A 25,385-nucleotide genomic window follows, 5' to 3' on the forward strand; every position below is an offset into this window, starting at 1 on the left:
AGAGAGTGTGTGTGCACTGTGGGTCCACCTGAGCTACCTGTTGGAGAACAGCAGCGTGGGGTTGGGTGAGTGTGTGTGTGTGTGTGTGTGTGAGAGTGTGTGAGAGTGTGAGATTGTGTGTGTCTGAGAGTGTGTGTGAGAGAGAGAGAGAGAGAGAGAGAGAGAGAGAGAGAGAGAGAGAGAGAGAGAGAGAGAGAGAGAGAGAGAGAGAGAGAGAGAGAGAGAGAGAGTGTGTGTGCACTGTGGGTCCACCTGAGCTACCTGTTGGAGAACAGCAGCGTGGGGTTGGGTGAGTGTGTGTGTGTGTGTGTGAGAGTGTGTGAGATTGTGTGTGTCTGAGAGTGTGTGTAAGAGAGAGAGAGAGAGAGAGAGAGAGAGAGAGAGAGAGAGAGAGAGAGAGAGAGTGTGTGTGCACTGTGGGTCCACCTGAGCTACCTGTTGGAGAACAGCAGCGTGGGGTTGGGTGAGTGTGTGTGTGTGTGTGTGTGTGTGCGAGTTATTAGACGAGTGTGTTGAGATGGTGTGTGTTTGCAGCGGTCCATACTGCACTCTGCTGGTGAGTGTGAGTGATTGAGTGTGTGTGTGTGTGTATTTACCTCACTCAAAGGCACAGGCTCAGTGAAGAAGTTACTGGAGTCTCTCTCCTGCAGTTGTTCTAGTGTGTGTGTGTGTGTGTGTGTGTGTGTGTGTGTGTGTGTATCTACTGCTGAACACAGCAAGTCCCAAACATGCATGTAAACAAATAAAACATTTAATCTTTTTAATATTTTATTTTAATTTTATATTTAAACAAATATTTTAAGTGTTTGATTTATTAATTAATAGTAAGTACTTTATTTTGATTGCTGTTATATTAAATTATTTATTTTATTTTTACATTTTTATGATTTAATGAAGTGTTTGATTTTGTTTTTGTTTTATATTTTTTTTAAATGATTTGTTTTTATTTAGTATTTTATTAATGTTTTTATTAATTATTTATTAGGGTTTTATTTTAATTGTTTTTATTTTTTAAAGTATTAATTTATTTTAATTTAACATTTTTATGTTTGAATTAATTAATAGTATTATTTTTATTTTTATTATTTAATGGTTTATTTTGTATCATGTATTAGTAAGTGCTTTATTTTGTATTAGTGTTTTGTATTAGTTTTTATTTTAATCATTTTAATTTAAAATGTTTATGATTTAAGTATTAGTTTTTTTAAGTTATTTTGATTTGTTTTTAAATTATTTATGTAAATTTTTTATGATTTATTATTTATAAGGGTTTTGTTTTTATTGTGCAATTATTTACCCATAACATTTTTCCGATTTACTGCTTGGTTTCCGTTTCCTGTGCAGTCCATGTGAGTGTGTGTGTGTGTGTTTACGTTGACAGCGTCTCCGGCCATGAGAGGATCCACTCCTTTAGATGTAGCGGCTTCATCAGTGATGGACAACAACGGCCTAGCGCTCGCACTGGAGGAGCCCGACCTGGACAAGGTGTGTGTTTACACTCTAATATCATCATGGTGTGTTTACACTCTAATATCATCATGGTGTGTTTACACTCTAATATCATCATGGTGTGTTTACACTCTAATATCATCATGGTGTGTTTACACTCTAATATCATCATGGTGTGTTTACACTCTAATATCATCATGGTGTGTTTACACTCTAATATCATCATGGTGTGTTTATACTCTAATATCATCATGGTGTGTTTACACTCTAATATCATCATGGTGTGTTTACACTGTAATATCATCATGGTGTATTTACACTGTAATATCATCATGGTGTGTTTACACTCTAATATCATCAAGGTGTGTTTACACTCTAATATCATCAAGGTGTGTTTACACTCTAATATCATCAAGGTGTGTTTACACTCTAATATCATCAAGGTGTGTTTACACTCTAATATCATCAAGGTGTGTTTACAGTCTAATAACCTAAAAAGCCTCAGTCTCCATCTAAAAATCTCTATGAACGAGATCATATTAAAATGCGGATAAATCAACTCATCAACTAACAGTCTGTAAGTCTCCTCGGCTTTCGTTGTCAATTGCATTCGTTCCTGTTGCGTGTCCTCAAACTGGCAACCCGCGTGAGGGTCGAGTCTGTGGAGGCGGGGAAACAACGATCTCTGATATTTTGAATTTGGACTGCAGTACCTATTTCGACCACTAGCTGTCATTATTACAGACTGCACCTTTAATCTGCTCATTTGAGCATCAGACATGTTGTGTTTTATGATGCTGGTGTGATTCTGTGGTGTGTATGTATGTGTGTGTGTGTGTGTGTGTGCAGGTGGTGACGTATCTGGCCGGCTGTGGTCTGCAGAGTTGTCCGATGCTCCTGGTCAAAGGATATCCAGACATCGGCTGGAACCCGATCGAGGGCGAGCGTTACCTGTCCTTCCTGCGGTTCGCTGTGTTTGTCAACGGTAAACACACACACACACACACACACACCACAGAATCACTCACAGTCACATGCACACTCACTCGTGCACACACTCACACACACTCTTTCAAAAACATAAAAACATTTGTAATAGGGCTGCAACTAACGATTATTTTGATAATCGATTAATCGGACGATTATTTTTTCGATTAATCGATTAATCGGATAAAAAATTCAATTCGATTTTTTGTTTATTATGACTAAATAAAACCCGGTTACACTTTATTTTAAGGTGTCCTTGTTACAGTGTAATTATACATTTAAGTACAGAGTAATATTAAGTAACTACATGTACTTACTATAGGAATAGGGTAGGATTAGGTTGAGGGTTAGTTGCATGTAATTATGCATAATTTACTGTTATTACTACAGTAAGTAATAACTACAGTAACATGTAACATGTAAATAATACTACAGTAACATGTAACATATGTAACAAGGACACCGTAAAATAAAGTGTTACCTAAAACCCTAAATTAGGATATTTATGTGTAAAAGTGTACTTTAAAAAGTGCAAAAGCCACACATTGAGTTTTACAAATATCAATATTTGTATTGTTTTTAATGATAATTGCTGATGGCAAGTTGATAACCCTGATTAATGTAAAAAAACAAAAACATTTATATCCAACATATTGTTTTAACACAATTTTTGCTAAAACAAACTTACAGACATGTTGTTCAGATGTGAAGATATAAACTAAAAACATTTAAAATATATAATTAATTTAATTTTGATTTAAAATTAATTGAATTATAAGGATAATTTGTAAAAAAAAAAATATAGAAAGACTGAAAACAAGCGTGTGAACATAGAGCCGCAGTAGATCGCGTTTGAATAACAATTAAAACTTAATAGTAGACAAATGCTATAAAGAGAACGTAATGGAGTTACGCAGCAAGCTAACAGGCTTGATTAAAAAGACAGGAAAAATGATGCATTAGTGCACAAACATTCGCTGAAAACCACTGAGTACAGTGACTAGAAAACAATATTTTACTGCTGCTGTTATTAACTGCCTTTATATTTAGTGCTTCGCTTTGTAAAGTCCGTTTTAATTTAATATTTCTGCGGTAGCACTATTTTAATCCATCACTTATGTTGCGAGCGAACTGATTGTGCAACCTGATGCTCGAGACGCAAAATACAGACATCCCAAGTCTCCCGGAAGTTCTTGGAGTCACCCGCATATTGATAGCGGCTCCCTGATGCTCACAAATTAGTTCAAACTCCCGGGATTTGAGCGCGTAAGCAAGAGCGCGCATGCGAGACAGAAGAGACTGTGCTCCAAATCGTGTAGCGCGAGCGTGTGTGTCTCATGAAGCGCGTGTAAGACAGAGAGCATCCTGATTGGCCTGTTTCAACCAATCACCAGTAAACGCTCCCCGTGACGTAAGCAGGCCAACTAATCGATAATGACATTCATTGACAACGATTTTCATAATCGATTATTATCGATTTTATCGATTAGTTGTTGCAGCCCTAATTTGTAATGATTCCGACTGGCAGTGTATGTACCCCCTTGCACACTTTAAACTGTGTGTGTGTGCAGGTGAGAGTGTGGAGGAGAACTCGAGTGTGGTGGTGAAGCTCCTGATCCGTCGACCCGAGTGTTTCGGCCCGGCTCTGCGAGGAGAAGGAGGACACGGGCTTCTGGCGGCCATGAAGGAGGCCATCAACATCTCAGAGAACCCGGCGCTGGATCTGCCCAGCACAGGCCCGGCTCACGCTTCAGATGCGTAAGTGTGTGTGTCTGAGTGAGTGTGATTGATTGTGTTAGTGATAGTGATAGTGATAGTGTGAGTGTGAGTTATAGCAGGGCTCCAGACTAACTTTTTGCCTTGGTTGCACTGGTGCGCCTAACTTTTTTATTTAGGTGCACCAGCACAAAATTTAGGTGCACTCAAATTTTTCCTCGTCTCGCGTCGCCTTTAACGCCACAATTTCAAGGTCACCTTTTTATCACGCTCCATATATTCATATATATTATGTAAATGCTTTTAAACAAGAATAAGGTGTAGTTTTTTTATTTTTTATTTGAAGCACAATTATACTGTTAACAAAAATATAAATCTTTAAAAAAAAATGAAAGTGCTGTTTTTACATTGTTCAAGTTAGGGCAGGGTTTTTCACAATTCGATTCAATATTGATTATTTTGGATATCAGGTACAATACATGGCAAATTTTCTCAAGAAAAACAAATCTCAACTAATGCTGTAAACTGGGAGTCAGTTGTAGCCCACTATGCTTCATTAGCCTACTATAATATTGAAGGTAAAAATTACCTGATTTGTACACAAACACCTAAATTACACTATTATTATTTTTTTAATAATAATAAAGTTATATGAAATATAAACATTTAAATGGTGGCTGCATAAAAACTTGCCAGATTTTTTTCGAACAACATGCAGTAAATATTGAAAAACATAAAAAATTATAATGAATATGTAATATGGTCCATATATTAGGCACAATGCTCCTCTAGAGTTAATTTTTCTAGCTAGCTAACGAGTTTATGGGCACTGGATATGTTTTTTTCTGAGGTAAATGTGACGTTACATGACATTGTTTACAAGCGTTTTACTGACGTGTTTCCACGGTTGAAACACTGATTGAGCGATTCCATGTGAAAGATACGGATTTCGATAAGTTGTACTCTATCTTTTAACACACTTTCAGATGCTCGTTCATGTTTATTTCGCGCTGTAACTGGTATTATTAAGGCGGAAGAGAAAATCATGCTTCTCTTGAGCAGAGCCAGAGCGATCTCACGCCACAGCGTCAATACACTATATATTTATGTTTTTGAATTTCGTAAGAAAATGGACCTAATTTGAAATCTGAGACTTTGTTTCATATCAATAGTAACAAAGCACAAAGATTATTGCGATTTATTGGATGGGATGCTCGCTACAATGTTCCATTCATTCATCAACTGAAAACAGCATAGCCCAACGGTTCGTAAAAATCTACGAGAATCGATTAAAATCGAGAAATCAATATTTTTTTTACCTAGTTCAAGTAGCCTACATTTTTAAAAGCTTCTTCGTCGTCTGTTTTCCTGCGTTTATTTAGCTGATGCTGCTGATTGCCGTAACGGATTCTCTGGTGCTCAGGTGACAGGTCGCAATTTATTTCAATCACACAGCACGGAGCATTTTAGTCCTTCAGGAACATCTGAACCACAACCAATCAGAGGCAAAGACCCGCCCAATCTCTATCTCTGATTGGTTTAGACCACGATATGATTCAACCATGCGTGCAAGGAGAACAAAATACTCGTTTGTGGAGAGGCAGCGGATGCGATCATGCGAGAACGTTATTAGGTGCACTGGTGCGACCTAGGAAAAATTCTTGTCGCACCCTTACAAATTTTGGTCGCATGTGCGACCAAAATGGTCGCACTCTAGAGCCCTGTATAGTGATAGTGTGTGTGTGTGTGTGTGAGTGATTATGATAGTGTGTGTGTGAGTGATAGTGATAGTGTGTGTGTGAGTGATAGTGATAGTGATAGTGTGTGTGTGAGTGATAGTGATAGTGTGTGTGTTAGTGATAGTGATAGTGATAGTGTGAGTGTGAGTTATAGTGATAGTGTGTGTGTGTGTGTGAGTGATTATGATAGTGTGTGTGTGAGTGATAGTGATAGTGTGTGTGTGAGTGATAGTGATAGTGCGAGTGATTGTTTGTGATAGTGAGTTTGTGTGTGTGTGTGTGAGAGAGAGAGTGTGATAGTGATAGTGTGAGTGATTGTGATAGTGTGTGTGTGTGAGAGAGAGAGAGAGAGAGAGAGAGAGAGAGTGATAGAGAGTGAGTGATAGTGTGAGTTATAATGATAGTCATAGTGATAGTGATAGTCATAGTGAAAGTGTGAGCGATAGTGATTGTGATAGTGTGAGTGATGGTGAAAGTGTGTGTGTGTGAGAGAGAGATAGTGTGAGTGATAGTGTGAGTGAAAGTGATAGTGTGAGTGATTGTGATAGTGTGAGTGATGGTGAAAGTGTGTGTGTGTGAGAGAGAGATAGTGTGAGTGATAGTGTGAGTGAAAGTGATAGTGTGAGTGATTGTGATAGTGTGAGTGATAGTGATTATGATTGTGATAGTGTGAGTGATTGTGATAGTGTGAGTGAAAGTGATTATGATTGTAATAGTGTGAGTGATTGTGGTTGTGATTGTGATAGTGATTGTGTGAGTGAGTGTAAATGTTAATGTGAGTGATTGTGATAGTGATAGTGTGAGTGTGATTGTGACAGTGATAGTGTGAGTGTAAATATGAGTGTGAGTGATTGTGATAGTGATAGTGTGAGTGATAGTGATTGTGATTGTGATAGTGATTGTGATAGTGATAATGTGAGTGATAGTGTGAGTGATAGTGATAGTGATAGTGATTGTGATTGTGATTGTGATAGTGTGAGTGATAGTGATAGTGATAGTGATTGTGATAGTGTGTGTGATAGTGTGAGTGATAGTGTGAGTGATTGTGATTGTGATAGTGATTGTGGTTGTAATAGTGTCAGTGTGAGTGATTTTGATTGTGACAGTGATAGTGATAGTGTGAGTGATTGTGACAGTGATAGTGATAGTGTGAGTAATAGTGTGATTGATTGTGGTTGTGATAGTGTGAGGGTGTGAGTGATAGTGATAGTGTAAATGTGAGTGTCAGTGATTGTGACAGTGTGAGTGATAGTGTGAGGGTGTGAGTGATAGTGTCAGTGATTGTGACAGTGTGAGGGTGTGAGTGATAGTGTCAGTGATTGTGATAGTGTGAGGGTGTGAGTGATAGTGATAGTGTAAATGTGAGTGTCAGTGATTGTGACAGTGTGAGTGATAGTGTGAGGGTGTGAGTGATAGTGTCAGTGATTGTGACAGTGTGAGGGTGTGAGTGATAGTGTCAGTGATTGTGACAGTGTGAGGGTGTGAGTGATAGTGATACTGATTGTGATTGTTGTTGTGGTTGTGATAATGTGAGTGATTGTGTTAGTGATAGTGTGTCTAAAACAAAAAAAGTTAGTCTGGAGCCCCCCCCCCCCCCCTCCACACACACACACACACACACACACACACACACACACACACTCTCATCCTCTCTCTCTGCTGCAGCTCCACTGAGGGCGATGAGGAAGAGGAGGTTGTTCACATGGGAAACGCGATCCTGTCGTTCTACTCCGCTCTGATTGACCTGCTGGGCCGCTGCGCTCCAGAGATGCACGTGAGTCTCTCACACACACACACACACACACATGATGAGCTCAGGGGTGCGATTGATCCTGATGACTGACTGATTGAGTGTGTGTGATGTTGATCTGGTCTCTCAGCTGATCAATAAGGGTAAAGGTGAAGCTCTGAGGATCCGGGCGATCCTGCGCTCTCTCGTTCCCACTGAGGATCTGGTCGGCATCATCAGCATCCCTCTCAAAATGCCCACCGTCAATAAAGGTGACAAACTCTCTCACAATTCTTGTGTTTTGTGTGTGTGTGTGAGTGTGAGTGTGTGTGTGAGAGAGAGAGAGAGAGAGTGTGTGTGTGTGTGTGTGATAGTAATTGTGATAGTGATAGTGTGACTGATACTGATAGTATGAGTGTGTGTGTGTGTGTATTAGGGATGTGCATCTCCATAGCTGAGGCCGATGCGATACGCATCTCGATGCATAGCCAACGATACGATACATTAAAGATACATATAAGCAGCTACCGATGCGATGCAATACGATTCACTACTCTTACGATGCGGTGCGATCCGATTCAACGCGATGTGATTCAATGTAATACGATGCAATGGAGAAAAATATGATGCTATGCAATTCAATATGGTATAGATACTTATACCATGGTATAGATATGGTATAGATAGAAAACGTCTCGGTTACATATGGTAACCCTCGTTCCCTGAGGGAGGGAACGGAGACGTAGGTCAGACTGACCAATAGGAATCTCGCTAGAGAGGCCAATCTACTTCGAGTGAAACTAGAAACAAGCCAATGCACATTGGCATGCAATCATTTGCATCAGCTGCGCGTCCTCGTCAGCGCGGGTATTTAACAGCAGCTGTTATGATTGCACGCTAGTTTTTTGCTGAGGAGCCAAACCTGAAAAAGCTGGGCGGCAGCAGATGTGGCGACGGGACTGTAAGAAAAAATGATGTAGATGTCGAAGATCTCAAAAATGAAGTTTATTACAGCATAGCAGTGGCAAGGGACACGAAGCACCTTGGGTTCACTGGCGTCAGAATGAACCCCGAACTCATCCCAGCGTAAACATTTTATACCGTCTTACATCTGTCTTTCTCCTCAGCATGTAAATGAAGCTCTCTCTTAAATGTAAATTGAGAATAACAAAAAGTGGTACCTCTGTGTCCATGTCTTTGATCTTCTTTCAAATAAGAACGGCCAAATGTTTAAGGTGATAACATCTCTTTGAAGCTCCCTAATCAAGATGGTTCTTGAATACCCGCTGTCATTCCCACGCTATAGGTAATAAACGTGACTCTGTGATACTTTTAAGATTGTAAGGAATTAATTCTATGATAAATAAGCTCTTTTAAGTGAAGGAACATTTCAATACATCTATATTGGAGTGGAAGTTGGATCGGAGCAGACTATAATTTCTTACAGACCCCCCTTTGATGCTCTTGGCCCATAAGTAGCATCACATCCACTCCCTTTTCCTAAATAACACCTCCCTTTCCTGGTGGGCAGGTGCCCAGTGGCGGTGCCATCCTGGCTTAGGTTGTCCCCCTATGGCCATCGGAGAATCTTACCCGTCATAGGAATGACACCTCATGCACACTGGTTACAGCTCTACTTCACTTGAGCAGAATTATCATAGTTGGTGTTAAGAATTTTTTTTTTTTTTTTTTTTTTTGGAAAAGTATTTCTTGGGTTTGAGAGAGGGAATCAAGAACCATCACATCCAACGGGAAAGTCCAATTTTGATCATAGAATTATCTTCAACCTGACGTTTCAACATGGAACACATACAGAATAACATAATGTACTGACTGATAATAAGAATGCATACATACACATACAGCTGTTTTAAAGGTTACATTCCAAATTAAACCAGCAAAGGCAATATCTAAATCTCCATCATGCATTTGTTTTGCCAAAATCTTTGTCTTTTTCTTCAAGGCCTTGTTGGGCTCACAATGTGTATCAGTGATGTTAGCATATTGTTTTAGTTTTGATCAATTCAAACAATCAACAATCAATAGACTGTGTGTGTGTGTGTGTGTGTGTGTGTGTGTGTGTGTGTGTGTGTGTGTGTGTGTGTGTGTGTGTGTGTGTGTGTGTGTGTGTGTGTGTGTGTGTTTCATTTTGTCATGTGTTTTGTGTCCTTTTTCTCAGTGTGGGCATCCTTTATCCACATGTGTGCATCCAATAGACAATAATATATCTAATGTGAATGAGTACGCATATATTTGTCTCTTCATGTGCAGGACGTCTGTGTCTTTGCGCATTTCTTAGAGTGGGTATGTCTTCTGCCCACTTGTTTTCCATCTATGTGCAAAGACTGCTGTCCGTAGTCTCTGAAATGGTTTGATCTCTTCTTGTTTCTTTTCTCATTGTCCATTCTTTTTCACATGGACCATACTGTAAGTCCTTCTAGAAGAAGCAGTCACTGGTGTTGTTCAAGTCTGTGTCTCTTCATCAGTTCCATCCATCCCATGGTGGGTCTCAGGGTTTCTAAATCTTTTAGGTCTGGAGTTCTGGATCTTGCAGGTCTGGAAATCTCTGTATTGTGTTCTTTTTCTTGAGGAAATCCCCTGGCTCCACTGGTTCTACTTCCTTCTCGTCCTTCAAACGACCATGCCATCTTTCTCCAGGAGGTTACACGTTTCAGACAAAACATCTTGATGCTTATCTGAAACAATTATCAAAAGAAGAGGTTGCCCCCCTTTCCCCCACAATCATCTTTTCACATTCAAACATCAAAGTCACAGAAGTTTAATCTCAAAACATCAAACATCTGTAATGTTTTTTTTTTTTTATTATTTCTAAACATAATGCCATCAAAACATTTATTATAAATTACACCTACATAGCAATGCTAATAAAACATGTTCCATAAATCATAAAGAATCACCCCCCTTTTGATAGTAAACCCTTTTCTAAAATGTGTTACTATCATAAAACTAATTCTAATTTGCATCAGCATCTGCTTGTGACTGAGCAACAGTCTTGTTGCTCATGCGGTGATATGTTTGACAAGGTGTGAATCGCTTCTTTATTTCCTTGCAACAGTTCCAACTGGGTTTCTAAATTGCCTATTTTCTTGAGCAAACCACGATAGCCCATCTTTCTTTTGTGTGAAAAGTGACACTGTCTTGCCTTGTGCCCCATCAGTCCACAAGCAAAACAAACAACTTCCTGATCTTCCTTTCTTTTCTCCAAACAGTGCCTTGCAATGTGACCATCCTTTCCACATGCATGACAGACAAAGCTTTGAAGAGGTCTCTCATTGTATTGACAATGTCTAGCAATGTGACCAGCTTTTCCACATGCATAGCAAAGAATAACACCTTCTGAATTTATTCTTGTAAATCTCCTTGGTCTATGATGGAAACCATTAGACAATGTAGTAGAACATTCTCTCCCGCCAAAGGCAGCAACTGGATGTCTAGATTTGACAGTTTTCATTTGACTATTTTCATTAGCATTATTGTTGTAAAACTGTGTCATTTTACCAATAATGTCATTATATTCAGAGAGTGGTGTCACAAGCATTGTCACAGCAGACCGGGTGAGTGGGTCACATTTGTTAATCAAGGCAGACTTGAAACTGACATCATTCTTAGTAATATCAGGATTCCCACTGAAAGTTTTAAACATCTCCAATAATCGTTCTGAAAATGCAGCTGGATGCTCCCCTTTCCTCATGTGCATTTCAGATATTTTATCCCAATTAACTGACATCACACCTAAGACTTCAAGCAGTGCCTTTTTCCTCTCTGACTTATTAGCCTTTCGGTCCTTTACTTTCTGAGTTAAGGCTCCAGACAAAGTGTCAGGCAAGCACATTCTCAACAAAACGCATGCATCACCATCTGTTAAATTGTACACTTCAGCATATTCCTCCAAGTTTTTCAGAAAATCTAGTGGATCTTGTTTGACAGGATCAAATCTACCAATATTATTGATCACAGTTTCTAGTTCAGTTGGATTAAATCCTCGGACTATGGTAGAGGTTATTGGTTCTTCTCTTCCTTCACTAGCACGTATAGCGGTAGTAGTATGGACTGGTGCCATGGGAAATCTGACTCTACAGTCTGAGTATTGGCTACTAAATGACTGAGAATCTTTTTCCCAACCCTCAGCTCTGTCTTCCTGCAAATCTGGCATTTCTGGAACTGGGTTACACAATGTGACACCTAATAATGTCTTACTACAGTTTTTCTCAGTTGTGCCACTCTTTATCATAAACTGATACGCTGCCTTTGCTTCCTCCAAATTGTTGGACAATGTTTCCACAGATGATTTAAGCAAACTATTGTTTGTTCTCAGAAGTGCAATCTCATTCTGCATCTTGACCTTTTCTTCTTTCCATATCATGTCACTAGCCAGGTAATTTTTGGTAGAAAGTCGCTCATTTTCAGCCTCTAACTCATCTAGTCTCCTCCTCGTTACTTTGTATGAAGCAAAAAGTGCTTGAAGCGCATTAGCAATTTTCCCATTTTTGTTCTTAGGCATTTTGGGATCATTTTCAAACTTAGAGATAGCCCACTTGTACGGTTTATCAACAATACTCTCTATTCCATCAAACATTCCCTGAGAACCATGTTTAGCGATGTATTTAAGAATAATTTCTTCCATTTTCTTCCCCTTATCGGGCTTTAGAGTTACTCGTGATCTAATTGTTATTCACAAAGTCTGATTTTAAATAACTACACGTTATCTAGTTTCTTTAAGATATCCGTTAGTCTAATTATTCACAGCTCCAGTACTTCGGACGCAAATGAACAAAATAGCCACACTACCCGAGGCTTAACTTAACCATGGCCGCAGTCCTTTGGACCTTAAATTTCACTACACAAAACAGTTTAAAAAAATATAACACGTCACAGTACGTCGGACAAAACCACACTACGTCGGGTTTTATGTTATTTTCTTAAAACAGTTTACTTATCCACAGTACTTCGGGCTTAAACAATATTTATACAATTTAAAACACTGCCACAGTACGTCGGGCAAAACCACACTGCTTCGGGTTCTTGTTTTAAATTTCACAGAGCCACGGTGTCAGACTCACTAATCTACACTATAAAACACAATCGTTGTGAATTAATTCTGTGACCACACTGCGTCGGGTCTATTCAATTACTTTAGAATTTCCTCAGAATTATTACAACTTTCACAATCGGTTTCAAATAGGCTGCATACACTTTTGTTTCGGTTACTTTAGAAACAACTGAACAATTCTGCCACCTCACTACTTCGGGTTGATTCAATTATTTTAGGATCTTAACAGAATTTATAAGAGACCAACACAAAGTTTCAGTTACTTTAGAAACTTTACACTTAAGCACTTTGTTTCAACTACTTTAGAAACAACAATTCCAATACAACTCTGCCGCCGCACTGCTTCGGGCTGATTCAGTTCCGTTAGAATCTTAAACAAAATCGTACAGAATAGGCTTAACAACTCCTCCTGCTAATACTGAATAAACCAAATTCTCTTCTGTCCTTAAATTTTCCTTTTCTAGATTTTTTTAAACGAGGGGTTTCCTGACAAAAAACAGCATAAATGAAAGAAAACGGCTTTTTCTTACCTTTCCCCACTTTTTGCTGGAAACTCCTGGAAGGGTGGCTCGCCAATGTAAGAAAAAATGATGTAGATGTCGAAGATCTCAAAAATGAAGTTTATTACAGCATAGCAGTGGCAAGGGACACGAAGCACCTTGGGTTCACTGGCGTCAGAATGAACCCCGAACTCATCCCAGCGTAAACATTTTATACCGTCTTACATCTGTCTTTCTCCTCAGCATGTAAATGAAGCTCTCTCTTAAATGTAAATTGAGAATAACAAAAAGTGGTACCTCTGTGTCCATGTCTTTGATCTTCTTTCAAATAAGAACGGCCAAATGTTTAAGGTGATAACATCTCTTTGAAGCTCCCTAATCAAGATGGTTCTTGAATACCCGCTGTCATTCCCACGCTATAGGTAATAAACGTGACTCTGTGATACTTTTAAGATTGTAAGGAATTAATTCTATGATAAATAAGCTCTTTTAAGTGAAGGAACATTTCAATACATCTATATTGGAGTGGAAGTTGGATCGGAGCAGACTATAATTTCTTACAGGACCTACGTCTCCGTTCCCTCCCTCAGGGAACGAGGGTTACCATATGTAACCGAGACGTTCCCTATCGGTCAGTCACTACAACGTAGGTCAGACTGACCAATAGGAATCCCTACCAAAGTGCCACAGCTGCTGCACCCCATCCAGCGCCCCATGCAAGCCTCTACACCTTCTTGCCTAGAAGGACGATAGGAGGAGGCTACACACAGAGTGTATCTGTCACTGTTGTTCCGTAATAACCCATACAGTGAGATTATTGGATAACACTGGGAAGCGTGCCCTTCAGTTAGGAAGGGAGACGCTGCGGAAGCCACTTACTTCAAGGAGTTATGTGGGGAATACATATGGACTAGCCCGAAGGCTGTACTACATATGAGATAGTGGGTGACTTAGCCCAAGGGAAAGACACGGGCTTCCGTTAGGAGCAGCCGTGGAAAATATACACATATTGGATCCCCGTAGGGTCACACATATGGAACCCAGCCCAGATCCGGTTCTCAAGGATTCACCGGATAAAGGCCTGGCACCTGGACGCTCCGCCATGTCCGGGCCGAGGGGTTTTTGGAGGACTCAACAGGTTTTTCACTCTGGAGCAATAAGGGTGCACAGTAGGGTGCAGCAAGCCGACAGAGCCGGGCCTCTCGGTGCTTCTACCCGTTTAGGGTGAGAACACGGGAGGAGACCGGCTCTACACGTAGGCTATAATATCTAGCGAACGTGTTAGGTGTCGCCCAGCCCGCAGCTCTACAGATATCTGTTAGCGAGGAGCCACGTGCCAGCGCCCAGGAGGATGCAACGCCTCTCGTGGAGTGTGCAAGCAACCTGAGTGGGCAGGGCACGCCTTGAGCTCGGTAAGCCAAGGCGATGGCATCCACTATCCAGTGGGCCATCCTCTGCTTGGAGACAGCCTTTCCCCTCTGCTGGCCTCCGTAACAGACAAAGAGCTGGTCTGAGGTCCTGATGCTTTGAGTTCTGTCCACGTACATACGCAGAGCGCGAACGGGACAGAGCAAAGCCAGGGCTGGGTCTGCCTCCTCCAAAGGCAGCGCTTGCAGGTTCACTACCTGGTCTTTGAAGGGAGTGGTAGGAACCTTGGGCACATAGCCAGGCCGGGGTCTTAGTACCACATGGTTGTCACCCGGCCCGAACTCTAGGCACGATTCGTCGACCGAAAATGCGTGCAGGTCTCCTACCCTCTTGACAGAGGCCAGTGCAACCAGTAGCAAAGTCTTCATGGAAAGAAGCTTTAAGTCTACTGACTGCAGAGGCTCAAAGGGAACATCCTGAAGTGCTCGAAGCACCAGGGAAAGATCCCAAGAGGGTATGGAGGGGGGGTTGAGGAGGATTTAATCGTCTCGCCCCCCTAAGAAACCTGACGACCAGGTCGTGCTTCCCCACTGTTTTGCCATCTATGTGGTCGTGATAAGCTGAAATAGCGGCAGCATGTACTTTGAGGGTGGAGGGAGACAGCCTTCGCTCCAACCCTTGCTGCAAGAAGGAAAGCACAGACCCTATCGAACATCTCCGGGGGTCTTCTCGGCGAGAAGAACACCACTCGACGAACAGGTTCCACTTCAGGGCGTAAACACGTCTCGTGGACGGCGCCCGTGCTGAAGTGATGGTGTTAAGTACCTCAGGGGGTAAGTCACCTAGAACCTCCGCGGCCCGTCCAGGGACCAGACATGGAGTTTCCAGAGGTCTGGACGCGGGTGCCATAGGGTGCCCCGTCTCTGAGTCAGAAGATCCTTCCTCAGAGGAATGGGCCAGGGAGCGACTGTCCCAAGGAGCATGAGTTCTGGGAACCAAGTCCGGGTGGGCCAATAGGGAGCCACCAGAAGGACCTGCTCCTCGTCCTCCCTGACTTTGCACAGTGTCTGTGCAAGTAGGCTCACTGGGGGAAACGCATATTTGCGGAGGCCCCGGGGCCAGCTGTGTGCCAGTGCGTCCGTGCCGAGTGTTCCCTCGGTCAGGGAGTAAAACAGCTGGCAGTGGGAGGTCTCTGAAGAGGCAAACAGGTTTACCTGAGCCTCTCCGAACTCTCTCCAGATCAGCTGAACCACCTGGGGGTGGAGTCGCCATTCTCCCGGAAGCACAGCTCGTGATAGCTCGTCGGCCACACGGTTGAGCACGCCAGGGACATACATGGCTCGAAGCGACCTCAGACGCTTCTGACTCCAGAGGAGGAGATGGCGGGCGAGTTGCGACATGCGACGGGAGCGTAGACCACCTTGTCGGTTGATGTGCGCAACGGTCGCTGTATTGTCCGTACGGACCAGTACGTCCCTGCCCTGTAGCGACCTTTTCAAGCGGCTCAGAGCGAGATGTACTGCTAGCAACTCGAGGCAATTGATGTGCCAATGCAGTTGGGGAGCCGTCCACACCCCTGACACTGCATGCCCGTTGTACGTGGCACCCCAGCCGGTGGCGGAGGCATCTGTGAAAACCACAGCATGCCTGGAGACCTGTTCCAAGGGGACTCCTGCCCGAAGGAACGAGAGGTCTGACCACGGGCTGAAGGTCTGGCGGCAGGCCGGTGTGATTGCCACCCGGTGAGTGCCATGATGCCACGCCCATCTCGGGACTCGGCCGTGAAGCCAGTGCTGAAGCGGTCTCATATGAAGCAAGCCGAGCGGAGTTACCGCTGCTGCCGCTGCCATATGCCCCAGGAGCCTCTGAAAAAATTTCAGTGGGACCGCTGTCCTGCCTTTGAACGTGTTCAAGCAGTTCAGCACCGACTGAGCGCGCGGCTCTGTGAGGCGCCCTGTCTGTGCGACCGAATCCAACTCCATACCGAGAAAAGAGATCCTCTGCACAGGGGCGAGTTTGCTCTTTTCCCAGTTGACCTGAAGGCCCAACTGGCTGAGGTGCGTGAGCACAAGGTCCCTGTGTTGGCATAACTGATCTCGAGAGTGTGCTAGTATAAGCCAGTCGTCGAGATAGTTGAGGAGGCGAACGCCCTGTTCTCTCATGGGAACAAGGGCCCCCTCCGTGACTTTCGTGAAGACACGGGGAGACAGGGACAGCCCGAAGGGCAGGACCTTGTACTGATATGCTCGACCCTCGAACGCAAAGCGCAGAAACGGCCTGTGTCGAGGAAGAATCGAGACATGAAAGTACGCGTCCTTCAGGTCGATCGCTGCAAACCAATCTTGGGGACGGATGCATCCGAAAATGCGTCTCTGCGTGAGCATTTTGAACGGTAGCTTGTGGAGGCTTCGATTCAAAACTCGCAGATCCAAGATCGGTCGTAACCCACCACCTTTCTTGGGTACAATGAAGTAGGGACTGTAGTGCCCTGACCTCATATCGGCTGGAGGGACCGGCTCTATCGCGTCCTTCGCCAGTAGGACTGCGATCTCCGCACGCAAGACATGGGCATCGGCTGCTCTCACTGTAGTGGAGTGGATGGCCGAAACTTGGGGGGACGCCGGGCGAACTGAATCGCATAGCCGAGCCTGATGGTCCGAATGAGCCAGCGAGACGGACTGGGGAGCGCTAACCAGGCTCTCAGAGACCGTGCAAGCGGGACCAAAGGGACCGTAGGCATACCCGGAGTGGGGCAGCGAGGTGGAACACAGGGACGCGGCTCGGGAGGCTCTCTCTGGGAGGCGGCCCGTAGCGGGGTCTGTGTGTGCTGTGCAGCACTTACCTGGTTCCACGGGGCAGGAGGTGCAGGAGGCGGCTCGGTGGCGTTCTCGAACTGCACACTGCTGCTCACTGGCGACAGAGGAGGCGGATGAGAGTGGTGAGGATTCTGTCCCCCCACTGCTCTCCGGGTCCTCTTCGGACCCAGAGATGGTAGAAACTGCTCTTTTATTGAAAATTTGGGTACCGCTGGTTTTAAGGCCAGCGGCGGAACATAAACAAACCGAAACAAAGGATTTTCCACCCGGCCCTCTTCCGGGGGAGGGAGCGATGCGGTCATCGTCTCCTGGAGAGCAGTCCCCTCCATCTCTGGGTCGCCCGTCCTGGGGCCGCTTACCTCTGGCTTTGCCACCCTTCCTGGCGGGGGCCTGGACGGGCGGGGCGGCCTGCCTGCGACTGGCTCCACGGCGCCGTTTAGGTGGAGGCTGCTGCTGCAGCGCGGGAGCAGGGGCAGACGCAGGAGGACGCCCCAGGCGACGAGCAGACTGAGGAGCCGCAGGCGGTGGGTTGGAGGCAGCAGCTGACCGCCGCGGCAGGATATGCTTGATGGCCTCAGTCTGCTTTTGTACAGCCGAGAACTGCTGGGCGAAGTTCTCGACCGCGTCGCCGAAGAGGCCGGTCTGGGACACGGGGGAGTTGAGGAACCGGAGCTTCTCAGCCTCCCTCATGTCTGCCAGACACAGCCAGAGATGGCGCTCCTGGACCACCAAGGTGGACATCGCACGACCCACTGACCGCGCGGTGACCTTCGTTGCACGAAGCGCGAGGTCCGTTGCGGCACGAAGTTCCTGGAGAACTTGTGGATCATGACCACCCTCGTGCAGGTCCTTCAGTGCCTTGGCCTGATGGACCTGCAGCAACGGCATGGCGTGCATGGCAGAGGCAGCTTCCCCACAGGCCTTGTAAGCCTCGTCGAATAGGTCCGACGAGTACCTACAGGCCCGGGAAGGAAGACACGGTTCTCCGCGCCGAGTGGAGTTAGGGCACAGCTGCATTGCAGCGGCCCGCTCCACTGGCGGGATGCGCGTGTATCCCTTAGCTGCCCCGCCATCAAGGGTGGTGAGGGAGGAGGAACCACCGGAACGGTTTCTGGCAGTAAAAGGTGCCGTCCACGTTCCCGTAAGCTCCTCATGCACTTCCGGGAAGAAAGGCACTGGGGTGGGTTGCTGAGAACCAGCGCGCGCCACCCCGAGATACCAATCCTCCAACCTCGAGGGTTCGGAACACGGTGGAGGATTCCACACGAGCCCGACCCCGTTGGCGGCCCGGGAGAGCATGGCCATCATCTCCGGGTCCGTCTCAGGCACCGCTGGCACCCCCGAAGGAGGCAGCGGTGCCGAGTCGTCGTCCGCAGAGAGGTCTGACCCACCCTCCGATGCAGCGATCGACATCTGGTCACTGGGAGCCCCAAAGGAGACAACCGGTACACACCTCGAGGATGGTCCAGCTTTCTCCAATGGAAGCTCAACTGGCTGCGGAGCATGAGAGGGGTGAGGGCTCCTAGGGGGTTGGTTCCCCGAAGGAGACGCGCTCACCGTGATCCTCAGGTCACCCGCGCCCCCGCCCGAAGCAACCCTCTGAGGAGGATTGGAACGAGGCAGAGGCACGGGGACTCCGCCCCTTTGCAGGAACAGGAGTCTCGACCGTAGCTCCGCGATGGTCATCTTCCCACAATGGGTACATGACTCATCCACAAACGCTGCCTCAGCGTGTTCAATGCACAGACACACGAGGCAGCGTTTGTGACCATCCTGTGAGCCCAGGTAACGACCGCATCCAGAAACACACAAATAGAAAGTCATCTTTTTCTTTTTAAAAGACGCTCTCTATTTGTGTAAGCTCTTTTAGGGACTGCTCTCACTGGTGCTGAAACACGCAGGGGAACAGTCACTGCGCACACAGACAGGAATGTGCACCTGTCTGTGCGCGATCTCTCTCTCTCGCTGTCTTACCAGCTGTGAAAACAGCTTTTGAGCGCTCGTACGGCGCACCTTACCAGCTGTTACAACAGCTTTTTGGTTTTGCTCAACACCACAGACAGGAGAGAGAAAAAGACGACTGTTCGCGCTGCCGTGCTGTAACGCCCGCACCGGGAAGGAGAGGTCCAAAGAAGAGGCTCGTAGTCACACTCTGTAGGATTACACATGAAGCGTTTGGCTCCGAAGCAAAAAACTAGCGTGCAATCATAACAGCTGCTGTTAAATACCCGCGCTGACGAGGACGCGCAGCTGATGCAAATGATTGCATGCCAATGTGCATTGGCTTGTTTCTAGTTTCACTCGAAGTAGATTGGCCTCTCTAGCGAGATTCCTATTGGTCAGTCTGACCTACGTTGTAGTGACTGACCGATAGGGAACTTTTATTTCTTTTTTTCAGACATACAGCAAAAGTAGCTTAAGTGCCATCTGACTTTTAACGCATATTCTTACATATTTCTTCACAAACCCAAAAGATTAAATAAAAGCAGGTGCTGTTTTAACAAAGAATAAACATAAATAAATAAAAAACTTTCACAAACAGGTCTTTCATAACTGTATTCAGATGTAAAAATATACAACTATGGGAAAAACTATTATTTGCAGTCACAGGCTTCTGTCCAGATTAACTTAATGTTCTACTTTAAGGTTTATAGGTGACTCTCAGGACACGCCTCGCACTCCGTAGTGTTGTGATCCGTCATATTCCTGTAGCAGCGCAGCAGTCGTGATGAGAGAACGCGCTTGAGCAACAGTTCAGAAAGGAGAAATCAATCTAGTCGAACTGGACGCGCAAATGAGGCGAAATCGTGTCCATCGCACCGCGCTAAACGCGTCTCGCGGCGCAGGACCTCCAGACCCGCGTCAACGCGTCTTTACAATGACTTGACATGGAAATCACTCGCTACAGACGCTCTATCCGCGTTCGGTGTGAACGCAGCAGTTACATAATAAAATATTGGTCACAAATGATTGGTCACTTTCTAAATAGTAAAAGTATAGCGCATCTACTAATAATTATGAATAAATCGTTTTTTACCGATGCAGATGTTAGAAACGATGCATCGCGATACAAATGCCAACTTGTATCCGATGCACACTTATTTAAATCGATGCATCGCATCGTTAGCTTTTATGCCGATGCACCGATGCGAATCGGTGAATCTTACCATCCCTAGTGTGTATGCGTGCGTGTGTGAGAGAGTGTGTGAGTGATAGTAATTGTAATAGTGATAGTGTGAGTGTGTGTGGTTTGCAATTGCTGGATCACACACGTCACAAATTCCCCTTATTCAATCCCTTCTCATATAATAGATTGAACAGAACTGAATTATGAATCTCTCTCTCCCTCTTACTCACTCTCTAACACACACACACACACACACACACACACACACACACACAGACGGCAGTGTCACTGAGCCTGACGTGTCGGCCAGCTTCTGTCCGGATCACAAGGCACCGATGGTGCTGTTTCTGGACCGTGTCTATGGCATCGAGGACCAGAGCTTTCTCCTGCATCTGTTAGAGGTGGGATTCCTGCCGGACCTGAGAGCCGCCGCCTCGCTGGACACGGTTAGTGCGTTACACACACACACACACACACACACACACACACACACACACACACACACACACACACACACACACACTTCATCTGATCCCATGAGCCTGATGATTCCTGCCGGACCTGAGAGCCGCCGTCTCGCTGGACACGGTTAGTGCGTTACACACACACACACACACACACACACACACACACACTTCATCTGATCCCATGAGCCTGATGATTCCTGCCGGACCTGAGAGCCGCCGTCTCGCTGGACACGGTTAGTGCGTTACACACACACACACACACACACACACACTTCATCTGATCCCATGAGCCTGATGATTCCTGCCGGACCTGAGAGCCGCCGTCTCGCTGGACACGGTTAGTGCGTCACACACACACACAAACACACACAGACAGAACACACACACGCACACACACACACACACTTCATCTGATCCCATGAGACACACACTTATTAGACAGTAGTTCACTTCAGGTTAAAAGTTCAAGCGTGTTCCGGTAAGGAATGTATGGTAGGACTTTAAAATCATCCAACGTCGTAGTTTTACCTTTTTTTTTTTTTTGTCAATGGCGTTTGACTCAGTCTTTGCCGTTTGCTTTGTAAACACTGGGTCGGTACTTCCTCCTCCGACCAACTGATTCAGACAACATGATCCTGTAGCTTCCAGACGAGCTGGTGAATGATGTACGGTCAGAGTTCTCTTGATTCATCTGGTCTTCTGTTCTCTCCCAGGAGGCTTTGCGCACCACTGAAACAGCTCTGGCCATGAACCGGTACATCGGCTCTGCGATGCTTCCTCTGCTGACCCGCTGCGCTCCACACTTCTCCGGCACCGAACATCACGCCGCGCTCATCGACTCCACGCTTTACACCATCTATCGCCTGTCCAAGGGCTGCTCGCTCACCAAAGCCCAGCGGGACGCCATCGAGGAGTGCTTACTGGCCGTCTGCAAGTGCGTACGCCAATCACAATCCTTCCTTAAAGGGACAGTTCACTTCAAAAGGAAAATACAGGTGAAACTCGAAAAAATGTAATATCGTGCAAAAGTTCATTTATTTCAGTAATTCAACTTAAAAGGTGAAACTAATATATTATATAGACTCAATACATGCAAAGTGAGATATTTCAAGCCTTTATTTGTTATAATGTTGATGATTATGGCTTACAGCTTATAAAAACCCCAAATTCAAAATTAAAATATTGTGAAAAGGTTTTCATATCTGTAAACCATAATCATCACAATTATGACAAATAAAGGCTTGAAATATCTCACTTTGCATGTAATGAGTCTATATAATATATTAGTTTCACCTTTTAAGTTGAATTACTGAAATAAATGAACTTTTGCACGATATTACATTTTTTCGAGTTTCACCTGTATATGATGATAGAATTTTCCTTTTGAAGTGAACTGTCCCTTTAAGGAAGATGTATGCTCGTCTAAGATGATGACTTTATCTTATTAGTCTTTTATTGAATCAGTTTTTTTCCGTTTGTATTGTAGTTTGGTTTGGCAATTTAACTTTGACTAATAGAAATAGGTACATACACTTGTTAAGGTTGCAGGAGAAGTTATAGGTGTAAGTCAAATCCAGCCTATTGATATTTACTCTAGACAGGTTTTGAATAAGGCACATTTAATGTTACAAAATTTTGATCATCCCTTATTTAAAGAATTTCAATTGTTTTAGGGTGCCGGGTGGTAGAACAAAACCTGTTATAATAGGCTGTTGGTCTATTGAACTCTTCATAGGAGGTGTTTTTGTGTTTTTATATATATATATGAACTATGATGTGTGCGATTTGTATTATGTATTGTGTTTTTTATGTATTGTCTGTATGTCTGTTATCTTTTGCTGCGAAACTAGTTTCAATAAAAGTAAACAAACAAACAAAATCCTGCTTTAAAGAGCCGAGCGTTTAAACCGGCACACCGATTTGACCTCTGACCTCTGTTCCAGCTACCTCAGACCAGTTGATTTAACCTTTGACCTCTGTTCCAGCTACCTCAGACCAGTTGATTTAACCTTTGACCTCTGTTCCAGCTACCTCAGACCAGTTGATTTAACCTTTGACCTCTGTTCCAGCTACCTCAGACCAGTTGATTTAACCTTTGACCTCTGTTCCAGCTACCTCAGACCAGTTGATTTAACCTTTGACCTCTGTTCCAGCTACCTCAGACCAGTTGATTTAACCTTTGACCTCTGTTCCAGCTACCTCAGACCAGTTGATTTAACCTTTGACCTCTGTTCCAGCTACCTCAGACCAGTTGATTTAACCTTTGACCTCTGTTCCAGCTACCTCAGACCAGTTGATTTAACCTTTGACCTCTGTTCCAGCTACCTCAGACCAGTTGATTTAACCTTTGACCTTTGTTCCAGCTACCTCAGACCAGTTGATTTAACCTTTGACCTCTGTTCCAGCTACCTCAGACCAGTTGATTTAACCTTTGACCTCTGTTCCAGCTACCTCAGACCAGTTGATTTAACCTTTGACCTCTGTTCCAGCTACCTCAGACCAGTTGATTTAACCTTTGACCTCTGTTCCAGCTACCTCAGACCAGTTGATTTAACCTTTGACCTCTGTTCCAGCTACCTCAGACCAGTTGATTTAACCTCTGACCTCTGTTCCAGCTACCTCAGACCAGTTGATTTAACCTCTGACCTCTGTTCCAGCTACCTCAGACCAGTTGATTTAACCTTTGACCTCTGTTCCAGCTACCTCAGACCAGTTGATTTAACCTTTGACCTCTGTTCCAGCTACCTCAGACCAGTTGATTTAACCTTTGACCTCTGTTCCAGCTACCTCAGACCAGTTGATTTAACCTTTGACCTCTGTTCCAGCTACCTCAGACCAGTTGATTTAACCTCTGACCTCTGTTCCAGGTACCTCAGACCAGTTGATTTAACCTTTGACCTCTGTTCCAGGTACCTCAGACCAGTTGATTTAACCTTTGACCTCTGTTCCAGGTACCTCAGACCAGTTGATTTAACCTTTGACCTCTGTTCCAGGTACCTCAGACCAGTTGATTTAACCTTTGACCTCTGTTCCAGGTACCTCAGACCAGTTGATTTAACCTCTGACCTCTGTTCCAGCTACCTCAGACCAGTTGATTTAACCTTTGACCTCTGTTCCAGGTACCTCAGACCAGTTGATTTAACCTTTGACCTCTGTTCCAGCTACCTCAGACCAGTTGATTTAACCTTTGACCTCTGTTCCAGCTACCTCAGACCAGTTGATTTAACCTTTGACCTCTGTTCCAGGTACCTCAGACCAGTTGATTTAACCTTGACCTCTGTTCCAGCTACCTCAGACCAGTTGATTTAACCTCTGACCTCTGTTCCAGCTACCTCAGACCAGTTGATTTAACCTTTGACCTCTGTTCCAGCTACCTCAGACCAGTTGATTTAACCTTTGACCTCTGTTCCAGCTACCTCAGACCAGTTGATTTAACCTTTGACCTCTGTTCCAGGTACCTCAGACCAGTTGATTTAACCTTGACCTCTGTTCCAGCTACCTCAGACCAGTTGATTTAACCTCTGACCTCTGTTCCAGCTACCTCAGACCAGTTGATTTAACCTTTGACCTCTGTTCCAGCTACCTCAGACCAGTTGATTTAACCTTTGACCTCTGTTCCAGGTACCTCAGACCCTCCATGTTGCAGCATCTTCTGCGTCGGCTGGTGTTTGACGTGCCGCTGTTGTCTGAATACTGTAAGATGCCTCTGAAGGTAAACATCATCTGATCATCACCTTCATACATGGCAGAGATTGTGTTTATGCTTTCATTATTGTCTCTGTAGATTTGAGTTTTCTTCAGCGTATCTCGGTTTTATTTCCCTTGGTTATTCTGTAGCTTGACTCCGCCCCTTCTAAGTCACTCCCACATTCATCATGCCATATTTGACTCAGTCCCCGCCCCTTATCTAGGCCCCTCCCCTTTTCTAGACCCCACCTCTCCCAGAAGCCCCAGCTTATCCATTAGATGGATTTAACAGGAGAAACTGAGAAAACACGAGTAAAACAAACGATTATCAGTTTAAACTAAAGCTTGGACTCGATATAGTGTTTCTTACAACTCACCAGAGATCCAGTGGTCGTGGATACTGACATGCAGCAGAATCGTGTTTCATTTATATGAGCCTGATCTCGACTCCGGGGAAATACATAAAGCAAATTTGCCTGTGAACGCTTTATATAAATACAATATAGGTCTAAATCCGGTTTATCACTGTTATATCATCATATCGCCAGTCCTAAAACTTGTATAGTTTTTGTCAGTGTTTATTTAAAAACATTTAATTATGCAGAATATACGATGGTGAATATTTAATTGATGAGTTGTCAATACAATATATAACAATACAATATATAGGTTATGATTTTACCCCAAAATTCAATATATTGATACACAATGATCACTGCAAATCCAGCT

At 44.4% G+C, this 25,385-nt stretch overlaps 1 protein-coding gene across 1 annotated transcript in view; it reads left to right on the top strand.

Moving 5' to 3' along the window:
- The window catches only part of LOC130071818 (ryanodine receptor 3), a 248,526-nt gene that overhangs the window by 112,009 nt on the left and 111,132 nt on the right, over positions 1 to 25,385 (top strand). Inside the window, exons 44-51 of the mRNA XM_056236709.1 lie at positions 1,382 to 1,485; positions 2,299 to 2,434; positions 4,008 to 4,194; positions 7,557 to 7,665; positions 7,772 to 7,892; positions 20,779 to 20,948; positions 21,683 to 21,903; positions 24,591 to 24,681. Coding sequence (XP_056092684.1) covers positions 1,382 to 1,485; positions 2,299 to 2,434; positions 4,008 to 4,194; positions 7,557 to 7,665; positions 7,772 to 7,892; positions 20,779 to 20,948; positions 21,683 to 21,903; positions 24,591 to 24,681 — 1,139 coding nt within the window. The remainder of the gene's footprint in view (positions 1 to 1,381; positions 1,486 to 2,298; positions 2,435 to 4,007; positions 4,195 to 7,556; positions 7,666 to 7,771; positions 7,893 to 20,778; positions 20,949 to 21,682; positions 21,904 to 24,590; positions 24,682 to 25,385) is intronic.

The sequence above is a fragment of the Rhinichthys klamathensis genome, unplaced genomic scaffold (genome assembly GCF_029890125.1).
Source record: "Rhinichthys klamathensis goyatoka isolate OS25496 unplaced genomic scaffold, OSU_Roscu_1.1 h1tg000462l_1, whole genome shotgun sequence".
In the NCBI taxonomy this organism is placed as follows: Eukaryota; Metazoa; Chordata; class Actinopteri; order Cypriniformes; family Leuciscidae; genus Rhinichthys; species Rhinichthys klamathensis.